A 23,462-nucleotide genomic window follows, 5' to 3' on the forward strand; every position below is an offset into this window, starting at 1 on the left:
AAAATAAGTTGGTGAAAGGTGTGATGGTAGTATGCCCTCCAAAGCGAAAGGGTGTCAAATGTTGAGGGGTTGTTGATGTTGAGTAAAAAGGAATGATGGTTGTCCACCGGCACTACAAGAAAATCACTCTTTAGCGGCGACGTTATTATCGGCGATACAGACCTTTAGCGGCGACTTTAGAGAAAGTCACCGCTAAAAGCCCCTATCGCCGGTAATAGCGTCGCCGGTAAAGGCCTTTTCCCTTGTAGTGCGGCCTTGGTATTTGTTCGGTTGTTAAATATTTTCTGTGTAGATGCATAATTACTTGTGAAAAGTAACCGAGAATTTTTGCTTATTTGAACATAACAGACAAGGAGGATTTTACACAATTGGGGTTTGATCGAACATCTAGAGTGAAGATAGATGACGATAGGAGAAGATCACACAATATAATGTATGTGTTTGTGGTGGGTACATAATTCAACTCATTTTTACGAACAAGCATTTGAATTGTAAAAGAGTGATGCTACACATCTCCCTCCTTATTTTCTACATTATTAAATGAATAAACTGAAATTTCGCTTCTAGATCTTGATGCGCCAATGTCACGAATTGCTAGATACACTTGTAGCATGCTTGATGCCTCATGCCTAGGTGGATGAATACACTTTTCTACTATTTTAAGCGTTTCATATATTTCCTCATCGAATCCTTGTCCCATTAAGCATTCATCAATCAGATTGAAGTCCCTACTGCACACATGATCTGTCAGGGAGTTGAATATCCATGTAGATAGTTTCCTACATATAGCTGGTTCTCTACCAGTAACCAACTCAAGCAACAAAATACCAAAGCTAGAAACATCCTCCTTGAATAGACTAGAATCTAGAACCACAAAATTGCAAACACTCAAAGGGGTGCCACTACAATTCATCAAGATTATGGCGTTGCCAAAATTTGATATCCTGGGCTCAAAATTTTCATCTAATAAGATACATTTTGAGGTGATTCGGAGATGGGCTACGCGGAGGACATTGTTGTGATGCAGCCATGCAAGCCCTCGTGCTATCCCTACTGCAATCTTTAACCTTAAACTCCATCCCATTTTCTTAGCTTCTGCTTCTTGTCTACCATGTAGCCATTGATGGAGGCTTCCATTACACATGTACCTGTATACCAGAAATTTCTTTTCCATTTCAAAGCAAAAACCTAACAGTGGTACTAAGTTCGTGTGACGCAATCTTCCTATAATTTCTATTTCTGATAAGAACTCTTTCTCAAAGCTCTCAAACCTATGGAGCCTCTTGACTACAAGCAGCAAAGCATTTGGAAACACAGCCTTGTACATGAGTCCCATGTCTCCTTGGTCAATTACGTTTTTATTGTCAAATTCATTAGTGGCCGTTTGAATTTCCATCAAACTTAGTCTGCGGATGAACTTTTCCATGGCAGTTACCTGTGTGTTAAACGAATATTAATTACTTATGCGTATTTATCTTCCTACTTTCTTGATGGAGAGAGAGGGAGAGAGAGGACTTTACCTTCATTTCCATGCTGTTAAGTTCTTCTTCAAATAGGATTGTGGGGTTTGTTGGAATCTGGTGATGCTTTCTTCTTATTATGTTTTTGATCAAAAGATGATAGTAACTCATGGTTCTTTTACTTGGTCTTCTCCAGTATAAGAACATAAACAACATACTTAAAAATGTAGAAAGAGATATTCCAGCCGTAAACCCTGAAAAGAAATGATGATCGAAAAAATATATATCATCATGGTCTTCGTCCTTGCAGGATTTCAATGGACCTCCACAAAGTCCTTTATTGTTTTCGTAGTTTTGTCTGGTAGCATCGTCAAACATGGGTAAGTGTCCTGACAAGTTATTGTTAGCGACACTAAATTCTTTGATGCGCTTAAGTGAAGACAGTTCTGGAGGGATTTGGCCTGTTAGATTGTTATTGTCAAGCCTCAGAACATTGATGTAACTACAGTTGCCAATTGTAGGCGGAATTGGACCTGAGAGACTGTTGTTGGAGAGATCGAGAATGCTGATGAACCCTAAAAGTTGTGCAATATTAGAAGGAATGGGTCCCGAGAGGTAGTTGTTAGAAAGATCTAATCCCGTCAAGCTTTTACAGTTTCTTATGCCCATTGGAAATGGTCCTCTAAGTCCCATGTCTGATAGCTGAAGATTCAGAACCTTACTCTCATCAGGGTGCCAGCAGTCGACACCAACAAAGGCGTCGCAGATGAAACCTTCAGTATCGTTGCTAAAATTCCAGGAAGAAAGAGAACGTAAAGGGTCTTCCAGCGATTCCTTGATAGATCTTAGGCAGTTGATGTCTGATTCAACGGCATTACTTGAAGAAAAACAAGCTAGTATGAATATTATCACTCGCAAGCACAAACTAGGAATACCGTTTCTTTTCATCATTAGTCCATGATGACACAGTGAATACCTTCAAGTCATATAAGGTATAGAAAATGTGTGGTGTGGGTTAAGTCTTCTGTGGGAACCACTTCTAAGAAAAATGGGGTAATTGAAAAATGTTGTTTTAGTCCAAGTCAATGAAGTCTATAAATTAAGGGTTGGGATATTGAAGATGATGACCCCAACCGAACCCCTCAATTTGGACTTTTAAAGCCTCTGTGCTAAATGTTAATTCTAATTAGAAACTAATAAACTGAAGTTTTTTGGATTAAAAAAAAAAAGTGATAGTAGTTATATATAAATAAACAACATATATATATATATATATATATATATATATATATATATATATATATATATATATATATCTTATAAGATTATGTTTAAGCAGATAATTTTGTATCCGTTTTATAGAGAACTTTGTATTCATTAACATTTACTAGCTTTTGTATTCCTCACATGATTTCTTCTGATTGGTTGAAACTTGGATTATGGTCAAACCAAATCCTTTGATAATTCTTAATGTGTGTAATCATCTTTCCTCTTTATTTTTGTTATGTGCATGAATCTCCACATGAAATGTGGCCTTATTTTATATTAACACTTGATTCTTATTGGTTGAGTCAAATCCTGGATCCAATGAAAATAGAGAACAGTTTTAGTGTCATCTAAATATCCACAACATCATAGTTTCACTTAATATATTGATTCATTCATTTGAAATTAATGTTTTACTAACTTGTACGATAGTTGTAAAGAATCTTATGTGGATGGATCAAATTATTAAGAGGAAATATCACATATTAATCAGGAGCGAATTTTCCAAGTTTATGAGGAGAAAACTCTTTAAGCTTGATTACAGAAATAAGAACAAAGAATTGTTCAAAAAAGTCCTAAATGGAGAATGTTTTTATTAATTTCAAGACCCATAGAAAAAAAAAGAGCTTAGCTCCTAAATAAAGATATAAAAAGAATAAGAAAAAAAAACGGATATTCTCCCATTAATCACAAGTTTTAGAACATGGATTCCTAATTTTGCCTCTTGAATCAAAAGAAGATGCAACCCCTTTGATTTGTTGGTTTACTTCTGAACAAGCATCCATTACTAGGCTTCAACATCCCATCACCATACCTTCATGAACAAAAGAAAACCATAATTACAGAAAAGTAATAGGAGAAAATAGCAAAGTAAATGAATTCTTCTTCATATTTTCAATCATAATTTTGGAAGAGAGATTATTGAAATCCAAAAATAGATCATAATAAAACTTGGTCTCGAGTTATACATGTGCTATTACTTTTGAGGAGAAATACTCACAAAGTAAAGAAAAAAAAAACTCAAGTTTGTTTACACCATGTAAGAAAACATTTCGCGTAAATCTGAATCCGATAGATTAATAAATAAGACCAAAAGACCAAATATCATGACTTAGAAGAAGAAAAGAAAACAAAATCTCAAAATATTAAGCACAAGCTTGGATAAAACTTCGACAAGCATTTAGTCTCGGTTTTGTTAGAAAGACTAAAGAAGTTAATTAGTGAGATTTCCATGGCAAACTCGGCTTATGTTTAAGTGAAATACGTGATCTTTTTTCCGGACCAAGTTTTTTTCTTCTACAATAACGTTGATACTTGCTAGTTTCCGATAATTTACTAAAAGCAGATATGTTAGTCTTGGGAGCTAGCCTACTCGTTGAGGTATAAAATTCCATACATCCATGGTTTCAAAACACTAATACGTCCAAAATATTACTAGGATTCTAGATTTATTGCCCACCTTGGACAGGTTCAAGGTGCGATTTACCATTTTTAAAAGCACATATGTTTTTTTGAAATACATACCGGTTTTTATTGGCTGTGGTACAAGAGCTATTATTGTTGCATAATCCGCTGCTAATTTTGGTGCTTCCAACAAAAAGCCAAGTTCTACGTTTTCGAACATCAACAGAATGCTTCATTAAACCATCCATGGATTTACTCCGAGATACGTTGTGTTTCTTGGAGCCCAATGAACTCGGGACAAACATCTTAAGAATGTAAACTCCGGTATCAAGACTCACACTCCTTGAAATTGGCCGATTTTTCGTGCCTTTCTTCTTTCTCTTTAGATCAAGCTTCGTGTGATCAGTTATCTCTTTCAGTGTTTCCAGTTTTTTTGATTGATCTGAATCTTTCATCACTATATCTTTTAGGGACAACTCGTGAAATGATTCTGGCATCAGTTCCATGAGTTCTTTTCTTCCTTCTGTCATCACAGTTGTGGAATATGGTTGATATATGGAATCAGAAAAAACGTTTTTGGAATAAAGGGGTGCTGAAAAGCCAAAAGGGATTTTGTTCTCATAATAATTTGTTTTCGGGATGTTGCAAAATGTAAAATCTGTTGGGGTTTTTGGTGCAATGGAGTTTTGGTTGAAAGAAGGCGACATGTTAGATATGCTATGAGTTTGTGTTGAGGAGATGGCTACTTATAGGGGGGACATTATATTATTTTCGTGTATTTTAATAAAAAAATATTTGAGATTTTAAATTTATTATAATTAAATGATATTAATTCTGTTTTTCCTAATGGATGAAAAACAATAAAACACATCAAACAAATAAAAGGTTGATATTTAGGGTATGTTTGTTAAATTTTTGAAGCTGTAGTTTTGTAAAAATGTTGGAAAACTAGCTCTAAACTTTCTAAATGTGTAAAATGGCGTAGAACATGAAAAATATGTAGCTTTTGGATTAAAATAAAAAATTTAATCTTGAACCATGTGATTCTTAATTGATTATTTTTAGTTAAAGACTAAAAACTTGTACATTAATAAAAACACTTCACTTTTAATGAATCTAAATGTTCTATCAAAATGGAAACAAAAACCACATAAAAAGATCATGAGTTCTTAAATAAAGTAATTCTTGACATGCAAAAAGTACAAATACATGAATAAGTAGTTAACATGGATGCTCTAATTTAACTACTAATTAGAAGGTCCTAGATGAGATTTATATTTATTTGTCGTTCAAAAAAAATCATAGATAAAAATTAAATATAAAAAGTATTACAATTTCTGACTTCATATATACACTAGTAAAACATTGAATAACGTTCGAGTATCTTAAAAACTTATGAATCACAATCAATTTAATTTTTAAATAATAACTACTAACGAATGTGAGACGACTTAATTTTGTGAGACCGTGAGACGAAATCTTAGCCACTAATTTATTAGATAAAACATTAACATTTTTAAAATGCAAAATAATTGAAAATTTTCAAAAAAAAAATTTCTAATATTATTTTCGAAATATATATTTTCCAAAAAAAAATACCAAAAAAAATAAAAAATAGATACAAAAAAAACATTTTTTTTACATATTTTAGTAGAATATTTAGAATATTCAATATATCTAGCAAATCTAGTAGAATATTCTAAATATTCTAAAAATCATATTAGAATATGTACAGTGTAATATTCTATTAGAATATTTCACATATTTTTCAAAAACAAATGGTAATTTTTTTTATTTTTTTATTTTTTTTAGTTAAATAAAGTTCCGAAAATAATAATTAAATTTTTTTTTTTGGATTTTTACTTATATTTTGTATTTTAAAATTATTTTTAGATTTTGTCTCACCGTCTTACAAAATTAGCATGGTCGTAAATTAACCTTAATATATATATATATATATATATATATATATATATATATATATATATATACTAGCAGTGTACCCGCGCAAAGCGGCGGGGCGTGTAAATTCTTTCGGTGATATGTTTCCTCTACAAAAATGTTATTTTACAAAAGAAAGTACATGTCGAAGACAAAATAATCAAACTATGGTGTTATTTGGGAGATGAAGTCATTTTTTGTTCCTGGACGGTGGGCTTTATAGCAGAGGAGGGAACAAAGAGGTATATGCGATTGGAGGGATATTTGAATCAACATGCTAAATTTAAGGATATCTAAAAGGGTTCAAAATTTGAATGAATCCGGGATTTGAGGGAACCATATCAAATTGTTGAGAAATATAAGGAGATTTGATGATAAATATTTGAATTCAAAATGTGGTTAAAATTTAATATTATTTTATTAATGGTTACTTGTACTATCAGCTTCATCATTTGGACGTCTTAAAAAAATAATATTATTATAATCAATCTATTTTTAGAAATAGTTAGATTTCTTTTATAAGATAGTAAAGATATATATATATATATATATATATATATATATATATATATATATATATATATATATATATATATATATATATAACAAAACTTTCTATACTTTTAAAACAACTAAAATAAAAAGAATTATATATCATTGTTTAAAATTTATGTATATAAAATATGAGGTTAACCCAAAGGACACTCCAATATGAGTGACTTGACCCCAAGTCTTTCTCTTTCAAAGTCGTCTAAGATGAGAGACTTGACAAAGTAGAAAACGCAACTCCCTTTTTTTCCATACAAGACCCAGTCACACAGTATTGTCCATACGTCTTTTTTTGTTTTTAATAAATAAGTTTGAAATACTTTTTTAAATAATAGGATACCCAAACTATTTTTTTATGATACAAATTGTAATATGGTCACTGATTTATTAAGATTGAAAAGTTGATGTGTGTAAAGAAAGAATCGGTAGCAAGAGTTAGAGGTGCACAAACCGGGTTTTTTTTCAAACTAGTTCGGTTCCGGTTAATGAAGTCAAAACCGGTTCACTCCTAAACCGGTTCACAACCAAAATAATCCGCACATATACAAACCGGTTTGGTTTGAATTAAACCGGTTCACTACAAACCGTGAGAAATCGTCCAAACATCATAAGTTAAATTTACACTGGTTTCTAAAGCTTCAAATCCTAAGATCATTTCATTTTTTGCAAGTTTCCACATTTCAATACAATCGTGTCTTAGGGAAGTACGAATCGCATGGCAATATCGCAGTTGGAGAGTATTTTAGATGAGTGAAGTCAATCGTTTGTTGTTAAAGTGGTCAAAAGACAAGCATTCTTGAATCACGAACTTCACCATCCTATCATGAATTTTATCAGCTTCGTAATTCCACAATGTAGTATCTTTCGCCACTGCTGTTTGATTATGCTCCAGCCCAAATTTCACCATTGGCATCTCTTCGGCAGATGAGTTTTCAATGTCGAATTCTCATCTTCATTCAAAAAAACACCACATTTCTTGCATCGCATTTTTCTTGGACCGCTCGACATTAGACACAAATCAAAATTGCCCCAAAGAGTCGGATTCCCTTCTTCATTGACAAAAGCACCACATTTCTTTTATACTAGAACGGTAACATTGTTTGATTAATCTCCAACACCAACGGAAGCCAAATCCATTGTTTAACTTAAGAGTATTTTTTTTTTATCAAAGAGAGATTTTTAGAGGCTTGGTTAAGCCTCAACATCTAATACCTATTTATACTATCAAGGAATGGTAAATATGGCCAAAAAGGACCAAAAACCGAGCATGTAACAGCCACAAACGGTTATATAGACATTAGAATAGGACAAAAAAAAAACAGGCATTTTCTAGTTGTTGAAAAACCAGTTCATCAGACTGGTTCAGACAAAACCGGTTCTAAACCGATCCTGATTGTAATAATCACAAATTGGTTTAAACCGTCAGTTCTGTTCGTGCGTCGGTTCGATTCTTCTTGGCAAGGTCGGCCCATGGCATGTTTACAAGGTACATCTGAGCAGGGCACAAAAAAATCAGAGGGCCTGAAATTTATATAGCATTTTTGTTACCCTATGTTCAATTCGCCCAAAACACATAAACACATTAGGTTAATTGAATGACACATAAGTATTCAGTCAACAGTCATCACGCAAGAAGGAGTGGGAAAAAGAGGAAATTTCGGGAAAATAGGAAAAAAACGTTTCGATTTCTTCTTACACATGGGAATTAAATCCGCAATGATATTATTTGCTTAATATCAATGATTTCAGAGGCTCTAAGCAATCTTGCTTCTTTCAACTTTCTTCACAAAATTCTGAAACAAAGTTATAAACGATCCTATAATCTTTCACAGGAATCAGAAAATGCATTCTTCACTTCTCTCTTCTTGAAAATCGGATTATAATGTTATGGATTTGTAGTTTCAAAACCAGAAGGAGAAAGTAGGGTTAACTGATTAAGGTATTTCCGTTTTTTTATTGGTTCCTTACTTCTTTTTCTTCTATTTAATTTTTTTATTTCAAATTCTGAAGGAACAATAAATAAGTTTTGAAAATCAGATTCAGAGGAACAAGAACTGAAGCGCATGAGCACATCAATTTCGAAAATCAGAAATCAGAAAGAACAAAAAAGTCATTGAGTAAATCGATTTCCGAGCTTTGAAGGTACAAGCAAATCAAGTTCTGTTTTTTTTCGTTTCTAATAAGTTTTTGATAAGTTTTGTATGAGCACATCCGTTTCTATTTCGTTTCTGATCAAGTTCTCTGATGTAAATCGATTTCTTTTTTCTTTCATTCTTTTTGACTCTATGACCAGGGACTATAATCCAACCTGATGAATTTCTGATTTCAGTGATTTGATTTCTGATAAGTTTCTAATTTGATTTATATTTTCTTTTTACATTTTACTCTTTCATGCTGCTTTGAAGTGACGAAAACCAGAAGTTATTTTTCTGATTTCTTGCTAATTTTTGTAGGGCCTATTATCTATTAAATTGCATAGTGTCTCCAAGATCTCGGGGTCAGCCCTACTTCTTGGACCGGTTCAGGGGTGAATCGATTTTCGATTCGGACACTGGTTAGGATCGTGAACCGGTTTTTTTGTGCACGTCTAGCAAGAGTTAGCATTTGATGTGTTAATGTGTAATTATAATTGATTGAGCATGTTCTTTCACGTGTACAAACATCTTTAAAATATACATTTGTATTTGTTCAACAAGTTTTTAGTTTTTTTAATAAAATTTTAACGATTTCTTTCATAAAAAAAATAATAAATAAATTAAAAAAAAAAAAAAAAAAAAAAAAAAAAAAAAAAAAAAAAAACTATGAATACTTTTATTGACAGCGTGAAACTTCGCATGTTACTTCTAAGGTGTGATGATATTAACCATGTTGTAGAAGCCAATATATGATTTAATCCAAAGTCTATTCTTGGATCATTATCATATCATGTATATACTTGATCATATTATAAACTTATCAAATGATCTCTGCCCTTGTTGAGCAATGATCAATTATATTTACATGGAATGGATCTGATCTCCTTTAATATACAAAGATAAATACAATGTTTATACAAAATTACATAGAATCGTTTATCTAATATCCCCCCTCAAGCGAACGGTGGTGGACCAAGGCGAAGCATTGAGCGAAAATGTTCAAATTGAGGTCTTGGAAGGCTCTTAGTGAAAATGTATGGCACTTGGAGCTTGGTAGGAATGAACTTGGTATAAAGTTTATCGGGAGCAACAAGTTCACGAACAAAATGGTAATCCAAATCGATATGCTTGGCACGTTTATGAGCAACAGGATTTTGAGTCATAAAGAGTGCACTTTTGTTGTCGCATAGAAGTGTTGGCCGGTCAGATGGTAGGGCATGTAGTTCTTGTAAAAGGTGAGTAATCCATACGATTTCTACAACAGTATTAGCCATAGCTCTATATTCGGATTCACAGTTGTAGCGAGATACAGTTGGTTGCTTCTTGGCACTCCAGTAGACCAATTTTCCACCAAGGAAAATAGAGTAACCATAAGTAGACCCTCTTGTTTCAATACATCTAGCCTAGTCAGCATCCAAATAACCAAGAATATAGTTGGATTAAGACTTGCGAAAAGTAAGACCAAAATAGATTGTGCCTTTGACATATCAGAGGATGCGTTTAACTGCCTGAAAATGAGAGTTGGTGGGTGCATGTAGAAACTTACTAGCTTGATTGACAACATAGGAGATATATGGTTTAGTGATCGTTAAATACTGGAGTGCTCCAACCAAGGACCATTTGAGATATGTGAACGACCAATATGAGAAATGGGAAAATTATCACCATTGCCAAAAATGTCACACCCCCGAACCAGGACGACGAAAACATCTGGGGCGGATGATGTCATTGTATAGTACCATAACAAGTGAATATGAATGAAACATACCATTACAAGTGACATACATTGAAAATACATACTTACATTGTTTACATAATGTACTTGTTCATCAGTTACACAAAAGTAACAAAAAGTAAAATTTCATAAGGTTACACCATTTAATCTCATCGCAGAGCTGATTACCTGTTACTGGATCCCTGAGAATACAAGTCGTTTTGAAAAGCATCAACTAAAAAGTTAGTGAGTTCATAAACATTTTTGTATAAAAATGGTTTTGCACTTGTTTAGAATAGTTCTCGTAGTACTTTCAGAAAATCTGATATTTTCTATTAAAATGGTTTGTAAGTCTCATTCCAAAACCGTGAATATATGTATGCATGTCCTTTGTTTTCCTTTGTTTGAATTGTAAGGAGTGTGTTTCCATAAAATCCAATATTTTCTGATGTATGAAAAACTATAGTCTTAAACCCTAAGATCAAAAAAGTATTAGAGTTGTTGTACTGAACAATAGCATGTAGTTATATCTTTTAGAAAACTATTGAAGTGTAAGCTTCCCGTAAACCGAAATAGTATGTTAATCCCTATGTGAGTTTTTATAACCATGCTAATATGACTGATATCCCTGAATAAGACGTTCTTCAAGCATCACATCCAGGGGGGCTTTGTCACCCTAGACACACACTAGTGTAACTATAGCGAACAGCTGAGGTGTAGGGTTATCAATCGCGTATAGATCTATACACAACGGTCTCGCTCTCCCTCTCCCTCCATGAGACTCTGGTTATAACACAGGACTTACGGTGTACGCTAAGTAGGTACGGCAAAGAAAACTTCTCACAAGAGTATTAACGTATTTACGCGAACTTTGACTCCACTCGTTGCATGATAAAAACGACATTACTATTGTATATTTATGATGGAATTTTTATGACACGCGTTTTACAGCTTTATGACATACAACTTATAATCATGACACGCAAATTTATGATGGACCGATTATGACACGCAAATTTTTCTGCCGTATAATCATGTTTTACATACCGTTTTGGTTAAATTATTTATAACAATTTTTATAAATAATCATTAATGAACTTGTCTACTTGTAATATTTGTTGTGTAAATAGCATAATCATCTAAGTTTTTAAATCATTAAAATGGTGGCAACATATTACAACTATTTTACTAATAAAATTTTTTTTTAGTAAAATAATCAAGTTTTGTAGTTTGTTCAACACACCAAAATTTAGTTTAAGAGTTTTGTAACACAAAATATACTATTTTGTTATCACTCTAGCATGTCACGATTTTCACAAAAATGCATATATAAACCTTGAAATTTATTATATTCCAATATTTGTGTAAGTATAAATGTTTAAAAATGCATATGTTCCAAGAGTTAACATGCTTGAGCCCAACACTCACATTTTAGCTATTTTTTAATGTACAACCTACAACCATATGTTTTCACGCTATATATATATATATATATATATATATATATATATATATATATATATATATATATATATATATATATATATATGATATAGATCCGGTAAAAAACAATTTGGTAGGAAGGTAAGAAGTTTTTTTTCTACATATTTTTTTGACGAATAAAAAAAAATGAATCACTAGATGATTCACAAGAAAAAATTCTCAAAAAAACATCTATATGATTCATTTTTAAATAAATTAAGAAAAAATCCACTTTTAGGACAATTTTAGTGAATAACAACAAAATCATTATATAAATGAATCATCGAGATGTTTTTTGAGAATTTTTTCTTGTGAATCATCTTTCAAATGAATCATCTAATGATTCATTTTGTTTGTTCGCGAAAAAAATATGTAGAAAACAAACTTCTTACCTTCCTACCAAAAATTTCCTTCTTATTTGATCTTAACTATATATATATATATATATATATATATATATATATATATATATATATATATATATATATATATGTTAACAAACACATTTCCTACGATTTTTATGAATAAACATAAGATAAAACCTTTTTGCACAAGTTCTAATTCTATTTTCAACACACAACTAAGATGTGTGCTATTAACCAAAGGTTAAACACATAACACTTAGGTACAAGAAATTATCCAATGGTTAAACGAGATTTGACTTGTATCCTCCCCCCCCCCCCCCCCCCGGAAAAGTATGAAAAACACGAAAAAAATGGGGGTATGAAGGTCACCTTGAAGATTTCGAGTGGTAGAAGAAGAAGAAGGAAAATTTTCGAGCCTAGCCTTGTCTTGGAGTTATTGTCGAAAATTTGGTGTTTCTAAGAGCTTAACATACAACAAAAGTGTGTAAACAAGAAGTTGTTATCATAAAAATGTATAGGATTACAAAGGTTACATGAAGTTCTTACCATGGTTAAGAGTTTCTGAAGAAGAATCCTTGCAAATGGCACAGCCACACATGAAAATTTTGAGAGAGAATAGGGATAAAAGAAGCTTGAGAGTGAAGTGAGTTTGAGAGGAAAGTTTGGTGTGTGTGTGTGTGTGGTGTCTAGGCCGAGAATAAGAGAGAGGGGGGATGGAAAAGTTTGACTTTTCTAGAGTTTGATAGGATATGCATGGATACATGGGGGTCAAAAGGCCTTGTTGTATGGGAGACAAACATGAGGTGGCACACCCTTTTTCCCTTTCCTTATTCCTTTTTTTCTTTTTTTTCTTTTTTTTTGTTTAACACATGCTCTAGCCGAAACATTTAGGGTTTTCGGCCTTAAGGGCTCCTCAAATGGTCTTCGGGTTTCATTTGCTCCATTAGAAAGGTTCTCAGCCTAATAGGGTGTTAGGCCGAGAATTCTTGAACCAAAACCCAAAATGGATTGGACTTAGCTATTGGATCAAGTTGTTGGGCTTGTACGAGGCTGTTTCAGCTTGATTTGCAATGTATATACGTATAAACTTAAATAAAATTGTAATTTTGGGCTTCAATAGCCTAATGAAATATGGTTACATAGAGGGATTGTTTGAACAAGAGTCACCAACCTCAAACCCAAATTTGCTAGTTGTAACATCATCCCCCTGTTAGAGGAAATTTCGTCCCGAAATTTGTTCTAGAGTATCCTTTCAAGAACTAGGGAAAAGATGCGTGTACTTTTTTATCATTTGGTCTCCGCGTTCTCAGGTGAACTCTATTCCTTACTTGGTACTTCATCGGACCTCCAAGATGGAAATACGGCTTTGCTTTATTCGCTTTACTTCCTTGTACTTTATTTTAACTGGTTCCTCGATGAAATGATGGTGTTCAGTTACTAGAATCTCACCAAACGGGACAATGAGAGTTTTTTCAAGTAGGCCTTTCTTTAGATTGGACACATGACTGAAAGGGTGCACTTTGCTGAGTTTAGGCGGTAGTTGGAGTTTATAAGCCACCAGACCAATCCTTTGTATAGGGGTCATCCCCCGAAATTAGGGTTTTCTTCACTCAGCACCTACTCGCCGAGTCCAGCCTTGGACTCGCCGAGTTGGCCACTTAACACGCGACCTGAGTCACGACCCTGCTCGCCGAGTCCACCCATGGACTCACCGAGTTTCCCTTCCAAATTTCCACTTTGAACCTTGAACTTGCACTCCTGAACTTGGGATGTTATAATGAGAGGTCGTTTAGCTGCATGGGACTCAGCAGTGTTTCGGTCAGCCAAAAGCATAGGCTAGTATGAGTGAATGGCAGGCGTGCGGGGCGGGATACAGACCAAGGGTGATTGATTGTGGAAGGCCTGGGATCCGGCCGGGACTGAGTATGTAGGATGGAGGTAGAGTTCGGAACCCCTATAGGGCTAGAACAGTATGCATGGGAGTAGCCTCCTGAAGGAGTAATTCGGAATGTTGAATGCTAATCGAGCGATCTAGATAGACTAAAGGCCGGTAGGCGTACCAGTCAGGCCGAAGGCTCGAAGAACGGTCCAGCTAGACTGAAGGCCCTGGAGGGCGGTCCAGGTGTGCTGAAGGTTCAGAGAGTGGTCCAGTTTGGCCGAAGTCCTGGTAAGGCGGTCCAGTCATGCTGAAGACTCTACATGTGTCATTAGATCGGTGCGAGGAAATGGATTGAGTATATCGCGATATGTTAGCGTTGGAAGGTCTGGCCCCGGGTATTGATCATGATGGGAGGTCGAGCATGGACTTGAGAGTCTTCGCGATCGAATCCAGAGTATATGTGGTGCATAGGATAGCGGTTATGCTATAATAGCACGATGTAGTTTTGAGTGATCACCGTGGCACTTGTGGAAGTGTCACGGTAGCCATGTAGGTTTCCTTGGTAAGGGAAAGGAAGGGAATGTAGCCCTGAGAGGGAGTGTAAGTTCACGGAAGTGAAAGCAGTAGTGCAGAGTTATGATTAGAATCACATCCGGGTTGGATGGTTGCTGAGGCTCAAAAGGAATACAGGGATGGAATCTGTGTATCAGGTTTTCCCAAACCGAGGATGCTAGGGCCAGTTCAGTGTGGTTATGAGATTGTGGTGGAGAACTCGTGGGAGTTGCTATGAGGCTGAAGCATGTGTCATCCTGTCAGCAAGAAAGGGAAAGTTGGGTTTCGGGTTTCGATGGTCGTGTCTTGAGGAACCTGGTCCGGTGAATGCTAGGTGGTGCATTGTGGGGGCAGTTCGGGAGTTGAGTAGCCGCAGGCTTCGAGGACGAAGCCTAATTTAAGTGGGGGAGAATTGTAATGCCCCGTTCTTAAAGTATTTAATTATGATTCCCTGAGATTTAAGAGGAAGGGTAATTTTGGTCCTTTTGTGGGAAATGGGTTTTATCCAAGAAAGTTTGGATTGGTGTGTGTGTTGATAGAAGCATAGGGCTTCTCGCCACCCTCGTGGGAATGTAAAGTTTATCGGGAGCAGGTTTAGAGTAGGGGAGTTACGGCATTTCGAAGATAATATCGATTATAGCACTTAATGGGAAATGTGGAAAGGGAAGACCATGCATGAAAAAAAAAAGGATCATGCTGGGTACACCCAGAGTAAGCTGAACGTTCGCCCAACGTAGTGGGGGAATGAATCACGGGTGCATGGTTGAGTACGCCCAACGTACTCTCAGAATCTCCAAAACCCTAATTTTAAGGCAACCACTATATAAATAACATAAAGGCTTCCTCCTTAGCCTCCATAAGCACTCTCTTAACCTCAGGAACCCTAGATAGCCATCCCACCTCCATTGTTGGGTGTGTTTGGTCTTGGAAAGCTTATTTTAGCAAAAGAGAAGCTAGAAGAAGAAAGGAGAAGTTTTCAAAGAAGGAGAGGAACGATTAGAGCCTATAGATCTGGAAAGACATCATCCTTTGGAGCCTATTTGAGGTATAAAGCTTCTTGCTTGACATTCATATTGTGTAGATCTATGTATTGTGAAGCTTTGACACCATTCTTGTCCCAAAAGTCCTCATCTTGTTGCATGTTTCGAGTTGGTCAAGATTAATTGTCCTTTCAGACCTTAGGAGAGGTCTTGAGTGAGAAAAATGAAGTCCCAAGGGTTGTGGTTGTTCCATGTGTGAGATAAGTAGGTCTTAATGGATTAATACTTTGGATTAAGAGCTTTATGGACATCCCAGGTGATAAAGTTCGAGACTTTATGGATCCTAGGCATATTTGGCTTAAGGATCTGAAGTTTGGGCTTAAGAGCTTAAGCCATTAAGATGTTATGTGATAAAGTTGAGCAGTGAGGTTACGCCCCGCGTAACCTATGAGTACGCCCAGCGTAGCGGGCCAGTGCCCCGATCCCATTTTGCGAACATCGTTGTACGCCCAGCGTACCAAGAAGGGTACGCCCAGCGTACCCCCTCAATGGCATTTTCAATTTGGGCCTTATAGTTTGGGTTGTTATTGGGCTGTTGGATTTATGGGCCATGACTGGAAATTATGGATAGAGTATTTTGGACCCAATTAGTATTATGGACCTTAGATCTAGGCCCATTTGGTGAGGAGGGCCCAATTTAGTAAATTGGGCCAATATTGGGCTTTGTAGAACATTTGGACTTTGGCCTTGGCCCAATAAGTGGATGTATACTTGGCCTAATGATTATTTTGTTATGATGGCTAGTTCGGGATTTTCGGTGAGTCGGTGATTCGGGAATCTGCTTCTTGAGTTCAGAGTTTCGGCAATCGCGAGGTGAGTTATCCTCACTATATCAACAGGGTCTAAGGCACCAAGGCCGACCCTTTATCAGATTGTAATCCGGGTATCGTTGTTATGTTGTTGCCTTGTTATGTTTGCATCCGGGTATTAGGATGGTATATGCTAGTGACTTGATAGGTCGGTATCCTGTTTAGAGTATGTTATGATGCGTGATCAGCTAGATCGGTTTGATTGAATGTGAATTGTTATATGATTGTATGTTTATGTGCACATGGTTGTTTGCCTGGGGTTGGGTTGAGGCGGGACCTGCTTTATGATGTAGGCCAACATACCCAGGGCGGATCGGTTATTCTGAAGGCCCAGCGAGCAGTCCGGATAGGCTGTAGGCCCCACGAGGGCGGACCAGACGTGTCGAGGCTCGGAAAGTGGACCAGGTCGACTGAAGGCCCGATGTGGGCGGACCAGTCATACTGCAGACTTAGAGAGTGGACCATGTGGGTTGAAGGCCCGGTGCGGGCGAACCAACCACATTGTAGACTCAAGGGACATAACTAGACTCGGAGGGTGGACCAGGTGGACTGAAGGCCCGATACGGCGGACCAGTCACACAGTAGACCCGATATGCATGGTTGTTCTGTGATTTGTTATGATATAGCATGATATGTGTGTATGGTATATGTAGTTGGTATTTTGGGGGTATCTCACTAAGCTTTCGGGCTTACAGTTGTGGTTTAATGTTTTTAAGGTTCTTCAGGAGACCGTGGTAAGGCAAAGGCGTGATCGTACCGCTCCTCATGTTTATGTTTTATGTTATGGTTCTGGGAAGACTCTGATAATAATTGTATTGAAAACCTTTTTGTAATAACATTATGAAAATGGGTTGTTTTTTAAAAGTTAAAATTTGTTGAAAAATTATGGTCGTTACAGGTCAAATTTGAGAAAATAAATCTGATTGACTTTTATTTAAAACCCAAATTTGGTGGCAGTTTCATGATGGTTTTTTTATGGTTGTGAATAAATCATATTTCATCATTCTTTGTTCTGCTCTCATAACTTAGTTTTATCCATATGTAAAACCCAAAAAATAGACCTAATTGATCATTATGCAAAATAGACCTAATTAACCCTTATGTAAAACCCGAAGATAGACCTGATTAACCCTATATCCCTATTTTTTTGCCATTTTTCTGGTACCCCACATAAATCATACCTCATCATTTGTTCTTCTCTCATAATTGAGTTTGATCCAATTAAATATTTCAAGAGTACCATTGAAATACTTTTGATCTGAATGTGTAATTCATAACTCTGAGTTTTCTAAGTATTCTAAACACCCCGATTTTCTAACATTTTGGTCCATAGTTGTTAACATTAATATGTTCTTTTAGTACAATTTTCAAATTTTTGACATGACTCATCCATATGGTTTCCAAAAATTACACACTTGGTTTCTGAAATAGCATGTTAAACTTTTTTTGATAATACATGTAAAATGTCAAGTGTACCTCACTTGTCTTATCATATTTCATATTTCATTTTTTATTGATGTTATTTGTTTTAGTAAGTTCATCACCCTTAACACCCCCACCACAAAAGAAAACAATAAAATAAAAAGAAAATCTTAAACTCACCCTCACTCCACTAACCACAATCTACTCCACCATTACTATCCTCACCATCACTTTTATTTATATTTCAGTTTTCATCACAACTATCACCAATCACCACCATCACCATCATCATTGTCACCGATTATCAATCAACACCACCAAATTGAAATCTTTAAGCAAAAAACTAAAACCAAATTATATCTTAACTCAAATATGGTGACTTTTAGCATCTTTTCCATCTCATTGATCAACTCAACCACACAACATCATTTACTAATTGGACCCTAGAAGCCACATTTGAAGAACATTATCCACGCATTTTCATCACCGCTCAACATATATTTTTTCATGAACGGAACTGGTACATACTATATAACAAATGACACCCAAATCAAAAAAGGAACAAGATGATCGAAATAAATTTGAACAAGATCTTAAATGTAAAATAATTACCAATCCCCAACTAAAATAACTTTTCTTGTAACCGAATAAAACATATGACCACGGTAAATCAAAAAAAAAATCACAGGAAAAACAACCCAAAAATAAGGAAACGATGGGGAGGGAGTAGCATTTGGCCAGAGTTACAAGATAGTAGAGACAGAAAGGGTGGCGGTAGTGGCATGTCAATGACGGTGAGGCAAATTGTACCTTGGGGATCATGGCGGTTGCGACGATGATAGAGAAGCTAACCTGTGGTGGCGGAGGTGGGACTTCCAGTGACCAGGGAGTAACATTGGGTTATCAATGAGATTGCGACAAGTTGAAGGGAGGGAAGAGCATTGGGCTTTCACGCCAAGTTAAGGGAAAGAGGAGATGTGGCTAATAAGAAAGCGAGATCCCTCGAAGCTTTTTGGGCTTCCTTAATTTAATTTGCAGAAATAATACCTAGAATTTATTAATATGTTAAAATATCATAAAATAATAAATATTGGTATAATTTTAACTTTACATACGTATAACACATGGAAAACCTCATGGACCATGCATATTACTTTTGAAAACCATACTTAACCAAGAAAACTAAAAGTAAGCCATAAAAACCAAAACCGAATAGTTTTTTATAAAATTAATAAAGTTAAAAAAATAAATAAATAAAATAAATAAATATTACAGACAGCGAACAAAAAATCATATATTTTGATATAATAACTTAGTTTGGCCTGCATAACGGCTGTTAAGAATCTGATCAGTAGTATAACCAAAAAAAAAACCGAAAAATGCGAATTCAATGAACGGAGAACCGAACTTATTTACATATTTGACGTGTTGTATAATATTTCTAAGCGTATCCAAAAATTAGTGGTTTTTTAACACAACCTAAAATTGGATGGTTAAACAAAAAAAAAAAACGATAAAATAGTGTTTTTTATAGCTTGTAAGAAGCTCACAATATTTTCTACCGATACTAGACGTGTTGTTACATATATATTGGATAATATTTTTAAGCTTGCAAACACGACTTTTCTACCTTTGAGAAAATATATAAATGATTTCCATGGTGGATAGCTTATTTTATATTTCTTAATGCTTATGCAGAAGAGAGAAGAAGAAGAAGGTTTGCCAAAAAGTTTCTGATAGTCAAATAAAGGAAGTTAGTGGAAATCTCATTGGTGACATGCAATTTTATACTTTGTACAAACACATAATATGTTTCATTTTCATACTTGTACCAATTTAGTTATACCTTGTTGTATCAAGTGTCAACTAGCTTCTTAAATCTTGATGTCAATAAGCAACACCATCAACTGCAAAACTCACACCATGATCAGAAAGCTCTTTGCATCATGATCATGTCCATAAATCACAAATCCAATATGAATAAGCAGGAAGAAGAAACTACCTGTGATATCATGTAAAGTTAAAGAAAAGATAGTCAAAGATAATCCTCGTTATGTTCACCATTTTTGGCAATGAACATTCAATCCATTCCAGCTTTATTACAAACACATAAAAGAGTACAGAAAACAAAGAACTAAGAACCCATGTGATGTTGTGAGATCAGTGAGACAATGACTAAATTAAATATACATCAAAAGAAAAACAGAAGACAAATCCAATGTTCAAATTGAGTAAATATGTATGTACAACAGGAAGAACACGATAAATTAACATCGGTTTATATAAGAGCAATGAAAAACCAACACCAAAGTTATCAAGTACAACATCAATGAGAAATGCATACATACCACTTCTTAATCACCACCACCACCGGAACTTGAAGAACAACCATGATCGATAGCTGTATCAGTCATGGTTATTGATCTCCTCTTTCTGTCTTCTTCGTACTCAGGATCATCTGTAGGCAACTCATACCTACAAACAGGACAAGTATTCCTCGAACCCAACCATGGCACTATACAGTCTCCATGGTACATATGTCCACACCCTAGTTGCTTAGCGATCTTGTCTTCGTTATTGAAGACTCTGTCTTTACAAATCGCACAGATTTCCATGTTAGTTGAATTCACATCGACTGTTTGTAGGCTCTCGATCGCTAATTTTCCGGCAGGCGGCGCGCCTCTCCTCCCGCCGCTATCACTCTCTGCGAGATTTTGCAATAAAGCTTCGTATCCAGCTGCGTCGACGTAGTCTCCAGGATTGCCTATGTAACCATCGTGTTCTCCGGGAACTTGTAGCCTGAATTCGATAGACTGGTCCTCGAGTCCCATTAGGATCTCTGCCCAATCCAGAATCCGGTTACGACGGTTTGCAGCTCGGCTCGCGAAGTCGCGGAGGCGAAGACGGAGCACGTCACGCCTTTCTCTTCTGACGAAATCCTCATCCGTCTCCTCCTCTTCTTGGTTCCGATTCTCGGTCTCTTCTTCTTCTTCTTCTTGTTCATCGTCGTCGTCGTCTTCATCGTCATAGTAAAATCGAGCCCTATCTTCGTCTACTTGAGGATCCTCCTCTTCTTCGACCTCGTTGACGTCAAGGATACGGTTATCCCATCCATCGAGCTCGATACGGAGATAATCGTTGTCGCCAACGGGATGATCTGCAGGAGGAGGAGGAGGAGGATCGTCATCCTCACGCGCCGACTGAGCAATTAACCTGAGCACCTGTAGGAACTCGTTGCCGAAAGCAGGAGTATCTTCATCGCTGACTTGTCGAGCGTGAGAAGGAACTGAGATCGACTCGACAAATCCGTTCTTACACTCGAAACAGATGATATCGGGATCATCGGGTCGGGTTTCGACGGGGACTCGTTTATCGCACTGGTAACACCAGTATTGTGTGGGATCGGGATTATCGGAGCCAGAGTGTGGCGGAGACGACGGTGGTGGCGGCGGCGCAGATGACGGCTGCAGCGGTGGTTGGTTTTCGGCCATTACCACCGTGGGAAGTGTGGTGAGATAAGAGAAAGAAATTGGTGGGGGCATTTGGTTTTGTATGGTGAGTGGATCCAGATTAACATGAGCCGTCGGATGGTATGTGAGATTGCGACTCATCAGAGTAATCCAACACTCGATTTAATTCCACTAAACAGGTAGAAGACATTAAGACAAGACTACATTTGATATTTATTTATTTATTTATTTTTTTCCTTTTTAGTTGCAACACCTATATTCTTTTATTTTATTTTTGAATTATAACATCTATATATTTTTTAATTTTGAATTGTTATTACTATTATATTTGAATATACTGCTAATTTATTTATTACTAATATTATGTTGTTAATTATAATGTTTTATTTATTGGTTATATTATTGTTTTTTAAGGCTGGAGGGAGTGGTGCCACCAAACCACTCCCTCCCCCGCCACATAAACACCATGTCACTTTTTATCACTCAAGTGTGGTTTCATTCCACACCAAGGGTGTGGTGCCACACTTTCCATTTTTTTTTTTTTGATATTTTAATTTAATAAAACTTTCATTTTTTTTTAACTATTATAATTTAATATAACTTCTATTTTAATTAAAAAAACATAATTTTTCATTATTTGAAATTTAAAAAAAAAAACAGTACATTGCGATTACTTAAAAAAAATGACATTTAAATTTTTTTTATTTTTGAGAGAGTGGTGATTTAAAAAAAAAAAAAAAAAAAAATGGGAGATAGAGGAGATTGTGTTGTGAAAAAAAATAAATTTGATATGTATATATATATATATATATATATATATATATATATATATATATATATATATATATATATATATATATAGAAAAAAGAAAAAGCAAAAAAAAAAAAAAAAAAAAACGGTTACCTTCCTCAACCAATCAAAATGCACGGTATTGGAAGACCGCACCAGACAGCAGTCTGGGAGCGGTGTTCGTGTCCTATGTGGCACGAAGTGCGGTCTTGGACCGCACCCATACCCACTAGCCTAAAGGATAAAGAAGAAAATTATAGCATTGTCTTGTCATAGAAATGTCATTATTATAATAATTGTGGAAATGTCAATATTATAATTACATTCGATACATGAAAGTTTAGTAAAATAAAACGTGCAAATATTTGCAAATTTTGAAAGAGCATGTGTCATTACATTCGATACACTAAGGTGTATGTTTCTTTTCTAAGGAAATCATTTTTGTAGGACCGTAGGATCGTTAGATTCTATAATAATACATCAAAGTAAATAATATCTTATTTGCATTAAAAAGTAAAGCACTCGATTACAACTGATGTAAGAACGCTCTTAAAAGATTCTCTCTCTCTCTCTCTCTCTTTCTCTCTCTCTCTCTCTCAAGTTAATCATAGCTGTCAAAATAAACTAATACAAACTGCGAAACCCAAATACAAAATATATGAACACCAACATTTCAAACTTAACGCAACATTTTGCATTTACATATGAAGACTAAAAAATATAAACTCTGAAATCCCTTTTGCATAAGAATTCAAACACAACATCTTTGATTCTACGAGACCCAGCAAGGACTGAGTTGAATGCTAAGTTGGATATCTATAACTAGAAGTCGTCGTTGGAAGAAAATAGGTTTCTGACCAACATATTTAAAATGAATTTTCTATGGTGTAAATACATTGAGAACAAAATGCAGAAGTGGTATAATTGTGTACTAGTGAGCATGTCTTGGGCTTAAAGGAGAGTTTCATGTACTTAAGTTTTTTATCCATACAAATCCATACCGAAGGGGACGATGAAGATGTTATCTGTCGCATAAAAATGGGATTTTTAAAGTAGAGAGCAACTACATGAGCTTTGCGTAACAAGAAGATCCTATTGAAATTTAAGGGAAATTTATATAGGACATGTGTAAGACCTCCTATGTTGTATGTGTATGAATATCGATCAACTAAAAAGGAGCACAT

At 35.4% G+C, this 23,462-nt stretch overlaps 3 protein-coding genes across 3 annotated transcripts; all 3 read right to left on the minus strand.

Moving 5' to 3' along the window:
• Window positions 1–327: 327 nt before the first annotated feature.
• On the minus strand, window positions 328–2,261 carry LOC145015985 (probably inactive leucine-rich repeat receptor-like protein kinase At5g48380). Its single transcript, XM_078974438.1, has 2 exons — window positions 1,521–2,261; window positions 328–1,435 (listed from the first exon to the last, which is right to left on the minus strand). Exons 1-2 carry the CDS (start codon window positions 2,151–2,153, stop codon window positions 506–508), a joined length of 1,563 nt encoding a protein of 520 aa, XP_078830564.1. The 5' UTR covers window positions 2,154–2,261; the 3' UTR covers window positions 328–505.
• Window positions 2,262–3,286: 1,025 nt separating this feature from the next.
• Window positions 3,287–4,838, minus strand: LOC145014327 (uncharacterized). The gene is made up of 2 exons (XM_078972710.1): window positions 4,251–4,838; window positions 3,287–3,540 (listed from the first exon to the last, which is right to left on the minus strand). The coding sequence occupies exons 1-2, from the start codon at window positions 4,835–4,837 to the stop codon at window positions 3,456–3,458; spliced, it is 672 nt and encodes a 223-aa protein (XP_078828836.1). The 5' UTR covers window position 4,838; the 3' UTR covers window positions 3,287–3,455.
• A 15,385-nt stretch (window positions 4,839–20,223) lies between these two features.
• LOC145015125 (E3 ubiquitin-protein ligase CIP8-like) lies at window positions 20,224–21,561 on the minus strand. Its single transcript, XM_078973574.1, has one exon. It carries the CDS (start codon window positions 21,558–21,560, stop codon window positions 20,373–20,375), a length of 1,188 nt encoding a protein of 395 aa, XP_078829700.1. The 5' UTR covers window position 21,561; the 3' UTR covers window positions 20,224–20,372.
• Between the last annotated feature and the right edge of the window lie 1,901 nt (window positions 21,562–23,462).

The sequence above is a fragment of the Lactuca saligna genome, chromosome 9, assembly GCF_052625555.1.
Source record: "Lactuca saligna cultivar CGN05327 chromosome 9, ASM5262555v1, whole genome shotgun sequence".
NCBI classification, from domain to species: domain Eukaryota; kingdom Viridiplantae; phylum Streptophyta; class Magnoliopsida; order Asterales; family Asteraceae; genus Lactuca; species Lactuca saligna.

Bases quoted from the DNA above. Each gene is read 5' to 3' on its own strand.
- LOC145015985 (XM_078974438.1), bottom strand. From the start codon at position 2,153: ATGGGACTTAGAGGACCATTTCCAATGGGCATAAGAAACTGTAAAAGC. The intron at 1,436-1,520 runs GTAAAGTCCTCT...TTTAACACACAG, and splicing joins TTAACAGCATGGAAATGAAG to GTAACTGCCATGGAAAAGTT.
- LOC145014327 (XM_078972710.1), bottom strand. From the start codon at position 4,837: ATGTCGCCTTCTTTCAACCAAAACTCCATTGCACCAAAAACCCCAACA. The intron at 3,541-4,250 runs GTATGTATTTCA...TTGTTCATGAAG, and splicing joins ACCACAGCCAATAAAAACCG to GTATGGTGATGGGATGTTGA.
- LOC145015125 (XM_078973574.1), bottom strand. From the start codon at position 21,560: ATGCCCCCACCAATTTCTTTCTCTTATCTCACCACACTTCCCACGGTG.